The following is a 12785-nucleotide window of genomic DNA, read 5'->3' as shown; positions in this document are numbered from 1 at the left end:
CCCAGGCACAACATTTAGCTCCAAATCCACAAAACCAGCCTGAAAATGAAGGAAATCTGAAACGACTGCATTAGAGTCAATGGAGCACAGCTGTGTTTTATTGAATTTATCGGTAATACTGTACTCAGGGTGTATAAGAGCAATGCTGCTCCTCTATTTCCATCTCTTATGGATCAGCAGTGGTGAGGATGGTGACTTTTAGCCTTGAAGCTTTAGCCTCTATTATTCAGCAGTTGACCATGTATGTAGCCCCATGTGCATATTTAAGGTCCTTTGACAGGCTTTTCATTTTTAAACTAATCCGCTGGACATAAAAAATTCAGCAGGAGACAGTTTTCAACCAGCTAGCTAATGGAATTTTAGCGGTAACATTACCACTGGTAAAAGAGTTATTTCAACAAAATCCATGGTCATCGGCTGGAAATAAGAAGCCTGCATTCGTCTTCCTGTTTCTGTAATCGAAAACCCACTGTTTCAAATATTACTGCGAATTTTGGTGAATACATTTGCCACCGTTTTTAGGGTAAACTCCAAGTGTACTGTGTGAGAACTAAAGGCTTGACAGGAGTGACAGTAAGCTAACTGAGAGCGATGGGGATTAGCGAACAGTCAGAAGTCTTTAAAGCAAACTGCTTCAATTTTTCCTGTTGTTGTCATGGTTACCGATTTAACATCGAGTGTCACGAGTGGGAAAGGTGCCAGTGAAATATTGACCCCCTCATGCCGCTGTGCTTTACAGGTACTGGAGCAGTGGGAGTCCCAGCAGGGCCAGAGCAGCCCCGCTCAGACCAGCCTGTCCGCCCCCGTTATCCCCCACAGCGCCCCCTTCCCAACACACCATCTCCACAGGGCCTCGGTCCCAGACTCAGCCTCCGAGGCCTTGGCCCTGGCTAAACCCGACCCCTATGACCTTTATGAGAAGTCCAGGGCTATCTATGAGAGTAGGCGTAAGTACCAGAGCTGTCGCTGCAGGTGTAGCGCTGTGACAAACACTCCTCTCTTTAGCACTCAAGAAAGATGGAGTCCTCGTTGGAAGGTGGAGTCATGAAGATTCATCACTCTTTGTCTTTCTCTCACAAACACACACAGATTCCTTTTTAACTCTCTGAAGCTCCTCAGAAACTTTCAAAGCTTGTTTAAATGATCCGACCTTTTTCAAACGGAATTTTCAGCCCTCTGCTTCACACAGTCAGACATTTCGTAGATATTCTCCCCTCACGGCGTCTGCAGCCACTAATTCCTCATATTATCTCATTTGATCCTCGCTCATTAAATGCCCACACAAGCCAACAGACACACACACACACACACACACACACACACACACACACACACACAGAACCTGCCAACAGCTCAGTCTTTTTACTCACTTTACATCCAGACTTTGACATGCTGCCAGCTCACATCATAAACGCAGATGTGTTCATGAATAAACACTCCACGCAGCAGCTGATCTTTTTGCGACATAATGCCTTGGTGCCAGCTATATTACCGTCCTCTGACTTGTAAAACGTGGAGGAAGTCATTTCTTGTTATGATATCGTCAGGATGTATCATAAAAACTCTAATGCCCTGTTGGACTTTTTGGCAGTAGCAACTAGTATATATGTTTTTTATATGGGTGTGTGTGTGTGTGTGAAGTGCTGTAACAAGGATATAGGTAGATTTTTTTAACATTATGTAAAGGTATAGTATGCAGGAGGTACCCCAAATTATTCTATAGATTCATACAGAAATAATCCTCCTCAATCTTTTCTTATGACCCACTAGAAGTGTGTAGCAGTGTATTTTCTGCAGAGACTTTGCCATCTGCCTGTATTTTCTTATTGTCCGTGGCCAGGATGTTTATTGGTGTGTACCCCCACAGGGCTCAGGTGAGGTCGGGGCTTCACAAAATGGTACAGACCAGGGACCGTATTCACAAACATTCTGAGAACACTCTCTGAGAGCTCCTAACTTAGCCTAAAACCTTTTAGTAAGGAGTCCAAGCTCAGGAGTGATTTAGGAAAGTTCTCGGAGCAACTCTGAGCAAGGAAGGGACAGAAACTTTTACCTTAGTGAGGAGGTGTGGTTGACACCTGTTACTAGAGGCCCGTTTCCACTGAAAAAATTCCTGGTACTATTTGGGGGACAGGAACTACTACAGGAACGTCCTCTCACTCGGCCCTCTCAACCGCCGTGTCTCCGCTGAGAGAGCGGAGTAGGAGGAAGGTTCCTGTAAAGTTACCAGGCTCTGTATGTGACGTAATCGTTGCGCGACCATTTTGACCAGGGCGACGTAGGGGCGTAGGGACGCCGTTAGCCGTTAGCCGTGTCTGTAATAACTCCGGTCACGGTCCGTGAAAAAAATATTTTTTCCAGCGGATGTCTTAGTTACAACATGATTGAGCTAACTGGAGTAGTTTCATGTCGTATCCGACAACGGGAGGCTTTTAACAGATGACGTCCTGATGTTAGCTTTGCTGCTGCTGTTAGCTGTCCCTGTCAGCTGATGCTTTCTAGACATCGTGATTTCCCAAAACTGAATAAATACCACACATAGCAACACAAAACTGCTTTGCTAGCTCAATCATGTTGTAACTAAGATATCCGCTGGAAAAAATATTTTTTTCACGGGCCGTTTAGTGAGTTATTACAGACACCGCTAACAGTTAACGGTTAGCCCAGCTAAACTACGATAACCATGTTGTTATTTACAAAGCGTCACATCCTGCCTTGAGTATATCCAATCAGCACCAAGTAATCCCCAAGCCCCAGCCAGGAGTTTCTCGGGGCCGTTCTGAGTACCTACTCCGAGGCAGGGACTTGTTTAGCCCCTGTAAAAGTTCCGGAACTCTGTCCTTCGGGGGTGGTTCCTGCGGTGGAGACACGCACCAACGCTCCCCGGCCCCGTAAAATTACCCCGAAGTTCCTGCGGTGGAAACGGGCCTTAGGTCTTTTAACAGATGTGATTGGTTGTCACAGACACGCCCTTTTGTGAGCTTCCGAGGTGTGGACACCTGTTAAGGTGATCACTCTGCTGATCAAAGTTTGAGGCAGACACAAGGGGGTGGGGGGGGCGCGAAGATGAGACACGAGGAGAAACGAATCAAGGAAATATGTCTTTAGATAAATGAGACTTTTTTTCCTCTGAAGCATCACGTGAAGCGACGTCCGTTTGTGATGACAGCGGCAGCTGATTACAGCCAGGTCAAGTGATCGAGGAGTCGAGGAGGGATATTAGGATGAATTGGTGAGGAGGTGTGGTTGACCCTGTTGCTAGGTGTTACACAGTCTTTTAACAGATGTGATTGGTTGTCACAGACACGCCTTTTTTGTGAGCCTGCAAGGTGTGGACACCCAGTGGAAAGGAAATGAACTGCTGATGTCAAAGTGTTGTCATTGTTAGTGTGATCACTCTGCTGATGGAAGGTCGAGACAGACCCAAGTCATCACTGCTGCACTGTTGCATTTTTCCAGTTTTCCAGATATCTTAGTGTTGTGATTATTTTATTTCTGGTGTTATAGCTTTTAGGTGGGAAATGTGTGTGTATCCCTAAAAAGCTCCACCACACATATTCTCCCTGCCGACGTCATCTATAGCGTTTCATTTACCCAGTGTCATCCAGAGTTTGGAGAACATTTCTCTGACCTGTTTGTGTTTCCACCATTTTCTCCTCTGATTAAGAAACTCTTAAGCCTCTTAAAAGTCCTCGTCCCTGCTCCTAACAGTTTTTCACCTTAAGAGCTCTTTTAAAGTCTAAGATGCTCTGTGAATAACTTTTATTTTAACAAAGCCCTGGTCTTAACTTTAAGGGGAAATGCTTCGAAGACATCATAATTCTTTTCTCAGAATTTCATCACTAGGAGCAACTCTTAGTACGAGGAAGCTTTGTGAATACGGCCCCAGGTCTGTTAATGGCAGCTATAAATATGATTAAAAATATGAATGTGATCTTGTTTGCGTGTATAGTGTGTCAGCACGAGGCTTGCAGATTTCTGTCGATTCCTTTGAGGTGGTCATGACTGACATGAGATAGTAAAAGTTTTCACTGACAGGACTGGTGTTTGTTCTTATGTAAGGCACCTGTTATTTAAGAGGACGTGGCTGTCAGAAAGTCTCCTCGTCAAACCTCTGAGTCTCTCTGAACCTCTCATCGTCTGTCTCTCTGTGGATACAGTGATCAGTGTAACGTTCACATCAGTGTCTTCCTTACAGCGTATACATATATAGGGGTTGTGTGTGGTGATGTTCAGCAGGGAATAGGCAGACACAGATTTTGGGAATGCTCCGTTTGCTCCTCTTGCTGGTGAGGGTGAAGCAGGCTGGCAGCACCACAACCCCAAGCTGGCGGCCTCCTGGTGGAGCAGTGTGAGCAAACTCTACTAATGTTGGTACATTACACAATTTTCTGTCAGCCTTTATGGATTGTCAGCAAAACAAAACATTTCCTCACAAGCTGTAGAGGTAGATAGTTTTGGGTACTTTCCACTGAGAGAAGAGTCCCCATTAAAACTGTCCACAGTGTGGTTTATCCAGAGTAACGGAACAGAGATGTGTCTATTGTGGATGGCAGATTTTTCAGAGATAGATCCAAACTATCAGCTTGGCTGGACCCACAAGAGGTGAGTCAGAATAATATTTTTTGTTGAGGTGCACCAACCCTTTCAGTGTTCCTTCATTATGCAGAGAAAGGCACATGAGAGAGCTGGCATCAGTGTCGAGTCAGTCTTTTCATAAAGTACCAACCCTGATTAATGCAGCAGTTCAAAAAAAGCACTTTGTTATTGTCTCCTTAGATTTCAATCTGGATGTTTCTGTCCTTGTTGTTTCCTTTGCTCTTCAGTAACCTTGGAAACAGCTGTTTACAAACCAAACTCACCTTGAGGTCCATTTAGTGGCTGGAACTTTCCATCATATGTCGTAATCTTCATCAGCAAATGAAAATTATTCAGTTAGAGCACCACACACGAGACATGTTGAGAAAATACACATCTTACAACTTAGTTACAGTTACAATAGTTTGCTGCTTTCAAAGCAAAATGTAATCTTTTCCTCATTACCTGGATAGTCATGTGTGTTTTTTTAAAGGGATGGTTCACCCCAAAATCAAAAATACATATTTTTCCTCTTGTTTATCAGTTTAGATTGTTTTGGTGTGAGTTGTGAGTGTTGGAGATATCGACCGTAGAGATGTCTGCCTTCTCTCCAATATAATGGAACTAGATGACAATCATGGCGTCAATGACAGTGTTCAAGGAGCCAAACTTTGGTGTCATTCTATGTGAGTCAAAGAGGTGGGCACTGCATATCACACTTTAACTTATCATATCTATATTGTTTCAGCTGTTTTAATCTAAATATGCACGTTTGTTCGCCTTGTTATTGGTGTCCAAACAGATCATGGCTATATCCAGCGGCTGCATCTCAGCGTCTGCTGGATATAGCCATGATCTGTTTGGACACCAAACTCTGGCTCCTTGGATATTGTCACTGTCACCATGACTATTCCTTTATAGTTTCAGTCATGATACTCAAAGCAGCAATGTCTCTTTCCAGAAATCATGTCCCAGTTACTCAAGATAATCCACAGACCTTGTTGTGAGCAGTTTCATGCAGGAACTGCTCGCTAACATTGCAGTTCAGCAAAGGAGGACGCCATTAATGTTTACACCTTGTGCTGTCACGAGCTTCTTGACCATGAGTAGATGCACACTTCCTTCTGCACCTTGATGCAGTTGGTGGGTGTAGTTCGGTAGTCTAGATTGTCAGTCTAGATTGTTTTGATGTGAGTTGCTGAGTGTTGGAGATATCAGCCGTAGAGATGTCTGCCTTCTCTCCAATATAATGGAACTAGATGACACTCAGCTTGTGGTGCTCAAAGCGCCAAAATATACATTTGAAAAACTCAACAACAATGTCTCTTTCCAGAAATCATGACCTGGTTACTCAAGATAATCCACAGACCTTGTTGTGAGCAGTTTCATGTAGGAACTATTTTCTTTCTACTGTACTACACCTGCCAACTTTAACACCGCGCAGAAGGAAGAGTGCATCTACTCATGGACAAGAGGCTCATGACAGCTTGATGGTGTACTCCATGGCTGAGCTGTAACGTTCGCTAGCTCAGTGGTGCTAAGTGAGCTAAAAGTAGATGCACACTTCCTTCTGCATGGTAACCAGGTCATGATTTCTGGAAAGAGTCACTGCTGTTGAGTTTTCATATGGTTTTTTTGGTTCAATGTGTCATCTAGTTCCATTATATTGGAGAGAAGGCAGACATCTCTACGGCTGATATCTCCAACACTCTGCAACTCACACCAAAACAATCTAGACTGATAAACAGCACTACAGGGAGGGGAAATGTGTGCTTTTGATTTGGGAGTGAACTGTCCCTCTAAAGTGTGTAGTTCACCAGTTGACTGTGTGATCCTCTGATTGAATAATTGAACTAATAACTGTTTATATAAATGAAACAGCTGTGACGTCTGACCTTACATCTGGTGTGTGGTAGCTTGAGTAGACCAAACCAGATTAATAAATGCACAAGCAGTGAGTGAGTCAGGAGTTTCTTCATTCGTATGCTTGCACCTGTCGCACATTAAGATTTGCAGGGATTTTATTTTAAGAAAAAAAAGCAAATGAAACATCTGCAAATCTTGATTACTGAGCAAGCTACATCTAGTGATAAAAAATGACATGACATGATTGAAAGCTTATGAATGGCTATTAAACGGACTTTGAGGTGTGATTAATTTGTCAGTATTCGTTTTTTGCCTTTCAAAAGAATCGTCGTAAAGTCACTTTGACAAGATCTTTGACTGCAAAAAGTCTAAAATATCTGCATGCATACTCTCCCATGTTCATCAGCAGACCCAGCTAAATGTCTGTAAGAAGCACTATATATGGTTTCCGTGGAAACAGCTGTGTCACTCCTCCTGTCTGTCGTCATGATTTTCTTTGTCCCCGCCGAGCCCCAGCCGAGCGCTCAGTGTGATTAAAACAGTTACAATTGGAATCAATTTTTCATTCGCAGCCACTTGTCTGCGGTCGAGTTCATTCTGCTACTTTGCACATCACGGTGTTGTGTGAAGCCGCTGATTGCAGATCAGTGCCTGACTCTCACCTCACACTGTAAATAAAGGACGGGTATATTACACGCTGTAAGCACTTCCTGACTTTTATGGATGATGCTGAAATTCTGTGGTGACATTAATGCTGAGGCAGAGCCTTTCTGCCTTGTTCTAGTCTTTATGGGAGAATGTGTGTGTGTGTTTTTTTTCTGGTGTGCTGTCTGTGTGCGTTTGTGGGTGTATGTAAAATATTTGTGCATTTGTTGTTGTTTATGGCTGCTTCTTGCATCTTTTTTTTTCTAGAACCTGGCCAACCAAGGACAGTTTTTCCTGTGGACTCCTCAGGTACAAATCTCATCTCTGCAGTCACACTAGCTGTGTTTCCATAAACATATTTTTATGTGCATTTTGAGGTATCGCATCGGGAAATCTTTATGTAAACAATGAATTTCGATAAAACTTTCTCAGCTGTGCAGAAAAGTTTTTACACTCTCTGGAGGTGGTTTGTGCCTTTGTTAAAAAAGAGTTGATGCACTAAATGGGATATGGAAATGCTCTGACCAAATGAGCTCTGATGTAGGAAACCTTTACTTTTTTTAACTTACTATTTTTACTTACTTTTTTCTGGCCTACACCATTGTGGGCATTTATACTTGTGTGGTGGTGTGTCTGTGTCACTCTGCAGTTACACCTCTAAAACACTAGTCGACAGTGGGGTTTCTGTGAAGTGTTGTAAAGTTTAGTTGATTCAAAACACACATTATACACACATTAAACATGGCTTAATAGAGACAGTTTCAAACACAAGTACACAAATCAGCTTCACTATAACTCGCAGCATTCACAGACAAACACTTGTCTTTATCTGGACACATTTTCCCCACAAATACAACATGCTAACGTTATTAGCACAAGCCTATGGCATTTTACATTGTATAAATTAGCTCAGCAGCTAGCGGACCTTTCCTCTACTCATATGAAGCCAGGATAAATCACACACAAGACTTAAAATTCTTTTTGTGGAGGCTTTATTGTCTTCACACAAAGTAAATAAAAGCTTCATGCCCACTGAGGGAAATGGTTTCAGCTTACAAAAACAGACAGGTCATCGCCTTGACATGTAGTTACATTTCTGGGGAACTGCACGTTAGGCTACGGCATAGGGTACAGCGTAGGGTACGGTGTAGACACAGAGCCTATACTGTAGGTATGGCATTGATTCCATGCATAAGTATAAATCCCGCTTTAGCAGTAGGTCTGGGAATCATTTAAAACAACCAGAACCAATATCAGTTCCCTTAAAGTGATACCAGTACCAAGAGAATATTTAATTTGATACCTTTTTTTTCTGCTTCACTCGATACTCAACGTGTGAATGGAGACATTCAGTTGTATAAAATGCCACCTACACTTATTTTGGGACATCTCGGCACACTGAATTGCAAACTCCATCAAATACACCGTGCTTTACTTCACCCCACCACAAACTGTATGGGTTGGAGCTGCTGTGGTAGTGGGCCAATCACACAATGCGACCAGCTGTTTCTGCTGTTGACATCTTCCAGGATATTCTCCCAACAACATAATAATGGTCGCAGCTGAGAACAAACTGCTCTTAACCTGTAAACAATGTAACATAATGGGATTTTAATTTTGTCTGTGGTCATGTTGCTTCAGGAGCGGAGTACCAGGACATGGAGGTGCACCTGCGCAGACAGAAATCTGGCTTCGGTTTCCGGGTGCTGGGCGGGGATGAGGCGGGGCAGCCTGTGAGTCCGGAGACGCGTGAGAAGGCTCGTATGGCGATGGGCGTGGAACCCTGTCAATTTCTCCTCTCTAACCCACTACACACACACTGTGTACACCTAACCCTGACCTTTGACCCCTGAGAGAGTGCTGGCTCTGGCTGCTTTGGTGTCTTTTGCTGTCTGTTAAAGTAACAAAACAATATTCAGTCATGTAGTTGAGTTGTTTATGTATCTGTATAACAACCACCTTAACACCCACTGCATGTGACACTACAGACTCTAGCTCAGCATCTAAAGCCACTTCCTTCGCCCTCTACTTCCTGTGTATATAACACTCTACGTGCAATAACAGATCTTGATCGGGGCAATCATTGAGAAGAGTCCAGCAGACCTGGATGGACGCTTACGGCCTGGTGATGAGCTGCTGTTTGTGGACGGGATCCCAGTGGTGGGGAAGCCACATAGATACGTCATCGACTTGATGCACGGGGCGGCACGGAATGGCCAGGTGAATCTGGTCATCAGGAGGAGGGTGCCGGCAACAGGTGAGCAAAAGTGTCTGACTTTTAGTTTTGTTTTTGTTCACAATTATCATCAAATTACAAAGATGTTCCCTTTAAAATGAGATATTCTCTATCTAATTTAAAGCTGGGGTAGGCTGTTTTATTCTGGCATCATTGGGCAAAAGTTAAGTTATTCAAGTGGACTAAGAGAACTCTAGATTTCTGCACCTCCTCTTGGCTCTGTTTTCAGGGTTTAGAAAATCTAGCTCATGACGGGAGACTTTGGCCAATCACAGGTCATTTCAGAGAGAGGGCATTCCTATTGGCTGTGCTACAAATGTAAATCAGCATTCACGTCCCTGCGATGAAAGCTTGATTCAGTGGAAGTGAATCCTGCAGAGAAAGTTTCTATTCCAGCATTGGCAACAACTGCCTACACTGCAAAACAACCCAAAAACAGAGGATGGACTTTTCAGAGAGAGAGTCTAAAAGAGAGTCTGGCAATAAATGATAATAGTTTAGCCTCTGCTAACCGGAGCTAAAGGCTCACAGCTGCAGCTCCAAGTTCACATTTATGTAGCCAACATTAGCTAGAGCCTTGAATCACATAATCACCTCCACCACCAGGCCACAGTACTTTAAATCCAGCCAGCACAAACCTCAGCTCCCGGGGGAACGCACAGCCCTAACTCTACCCGATCAGAAAACTTTCTGTTGCTGCCATTACACAGGTTAGACCTGGCAATGCCTCTGGCCATTGGCCCAGAGTATCATCCAGCGCTGGGGGGTTTGTGCTGACCCATTCTCGGAACCCATCAGCTGAATTCGGCGTCTGACTTCCGGCAGACGGCGATACAGCCTCTGGGGGCAGACCCCTGATTTTTTGGCATTCCGGTTTGATTTGGGCGGAGGAGGCGAATTTCCGTTTCCGACTTCCGTTTATATATAACTAAATATGCTGAACCATTGCGATGGATTCAGAGTTTGCAGTGACGCCAATTATGTTCCGCCTCGTTAGTTCACCGCACGGAGTGTTTAACCTGGCAACAACTGCAGCCGGCTCAAACGTGATTGGTCAATATCACGCGGACTACAAACAGCCTACAACCGGAAACCAGGGCTCTTCCGCTCTTCTTCCGGAGGCAAGATCTCCGGGGTTTGCCTACAGACTCTACATTCACTGAATGTAGAGTCTGTATATAGTGACTAGTACTGACCAAATTCGAGCTGCTACAGTCGCCAACCGAAGGTCCATCTTGGACCTGCTGCTGCCCACTTTCCTCCTGGGGAACCAGTCCACAGCGGCAGGGAGTGAGGCAGAGGGACTGGGGGGTGATTAGCAGTAATATTTCAGTCCAGAATTTGCCTTGAGTACATAAAAAAGTTGACCTTTTGCAGTGGATTTCTGAGAGACCAAATGACAGTGTGCTAGCTAAGCTAACAGGCTGCTAACTAGCTAACAGGCTATTTCCTTCAGTTCAGTTGCCTGTGTTGCTTGTCAAGTGAGTTTGTATGATATAAAATAACTTGTTTATCTACTGTTAACACATTGTGAATCTGAGTAATGTTATTCTGCTAAAATATGGTTATACATTATATACAGTCAGATTGTTGTTAAGACTCTAATTAAATATTTCACAAAACATGGGTTGGATTATTTAGTTACACCTCACAGTGAATCATAGCGTTCGACTGATGCACCTCCATGAAGCACTCCTCCAGTACATTTGGAGATACTGAGATATATTTATACCCCTATACGACAAGACTTGTGATACTCTGTACTGTCAACAAATCCTATTTTTGGTGGACTTTTAAAGGACACAGTTAATCCTGCAGAGAACAGCTTTAGGATCCTAAAGTAAATTGATCTCCCAGGCTTACTCCTTCACATCTCCATCCTCTATTTCATTGAATTCCTCCCTCCTCTTTGTTTCTCTCCTTCTCTGTGCACCACCACCATTCTCGTCCCGTAACGATTCAAAAAACAGCGTTTAATCAGTCAGAGAACTGAAGCACTAATCTCTCTCTGAGTAATTACACCGAAGCCTCTCAAAAAAACACATTAGCACACTCTTGTTCTCACACACACACACACACATACACACACACCAATGCTCTCTGCTCCTCATTCAAGTTTCTTTGCATTTCAGGCCACGGTCTGCGGTGTCACTTCCTCCTGTGAACTCCGGCCTCCCGTGTTCTCATTATTACTGCCTCTCACACATGCACACACGCTCTTCTCACCAATCCTATTCTTCTCACTCTGTTCCGCCCTCTCTGTCAATTTCCTCTCACCAAAGGCTACCGTCTGACTCATGCCTGGCCTCTTCTGCCGCTCTTCCTTCCATCCTAATTGTCTGACTCCCACTGGCACTTTGCGAGGTGTCAGACTCTGCTCTCTGCTCGGAGCCCGTACTTCTCCCTGCACCCGATGCCCCACATTTCACACCATTCTCTCTTCTTTTTTTGTGACTATTTTCCTCCTTATAAAATAACTATTTGTGCGCTTGTTGGTGTAAGGAAAGACTACATGTGGGTATGTACCTTTTTACAGTGACAAATCTCGCTGTAACTCCGTATCAGTGAGCTCAAGTTCCAGTTTAAATTCCCTACTGTTTAACTACTAAAAACCACAGCTCTGCTTCTCGGTGAGCTATCAAAACAACAACAACAACACGGTTTGATCGCTCAGTAAGCCAGGATGCATGCACACACACAAAAAAAGGCAAGAGGTGCAGGGAGCCGCGTTGGCTCCGGCTGGATTGACACGATGCTGCTGCATTTTAATGATGTGTTTTACCACATTGTGACAGTTGCTTTCCTGCTTTGTATCGCTGTTTTGTGTTTGCTTCTTGATTCTTCACAAGGATGAGCTTTAGCTCCAGCTCGTCTAATTTTAGGGTAGGAGGACGAAAAAAGTACTCCTTTCTTTACAGCTAATTGTTTTTGCACACGCAGAATCATCCTCAGATTCCTCCAAAGCAATCACGGATTGCGTTGGTAATTTTACAGCACAAACAGTGTTAGAATCTAAAACAGCCTTCATTTATAAACACAAAGTACACTGATTAACAGATCAAAAGATTTCCTTTGCAAATTGAGATTTTACATCAGAAAACATCATATGTTAATCTTTTAAAATACAAAACATTGTTAAAGATTAAAGCAGCAGTGTCATTTATATAACTGTTTAAGACCTAAAGACTTAAGATTCAGCCATTATCTACTCACCCTCATGCCGAGGGAGTTTCTGGTGAGTCCTCACATCCCTTGCGGAGATCGGCGGGGGGAGCGGCTAGCACACCTATTGGCAGACGGTGCCCCAGACTAACGTCCAAGAACACAAAATTTAATCCACAAAGTATCTCCATACTGCTGATCCGTAGTGATCCAAGTGTGCTGCAGCCCCGACATAAAAAGTTGTTTTAAAAAACGTCATATGAACTCTGTTTTTAGCCTCACTGTAGCCTGTAGCTCT

General features: G+C 43.7%; 1 protein-coding gene across 5 annotated transcripts in view; it reads left to right on the top strand.

The window, feature by feature from the left end:
- magi2a (membrane associated guanylate kinase, WW and PDZ domain containing 2a) overlaps nt 1-12785 on the top strand; it is a 385047-nt gene that overhangs the window by 340249 nt on the left and 32013 nt on the right. For 3 of the 5 annotated variants that reach the window (XM_050036735.1, XM_050036734.1, XM_050036739.1), the window contains exons 12-15: nt 740-947; nt 7357-7398; nt 8731-8846; nt 9154-9346. In XM_050036735.1, coding sequence (XP_049892692.1) covers nt 740-947; nt 7357-7398; nt 8731-8846; nt 9154-9346 — 559 coding nt within the window. The remainder of the gene's footprint in view (nt 1-739; nt 948-7356; nt 7399-8730; nt 8847-9153; nt 9347-12785) is intronic. The other 2 variants (XM_050036737.1, XM_050036738.1) reach the window with 2 other exon arrangements.

Source organism: Epinephelus moara, chromosome 23, assembly GCF_006386435.1.
Source record: "Epinephelus moara isolate mb chromosome 23, YSFRI_EMoa_1.0, whole genome shotgun sequence".
Taxonomy (NCBI): Eukaryota; Metazoa; Chordata; class Actinopteri; order Perciformes; family Serranidae; genus Epinephelus; species Epinephelus moara.
Note: the sequence above shows the minus strand (reverse complement) of the source record. Positions and strands in the feature narration are given on the sequence as shown.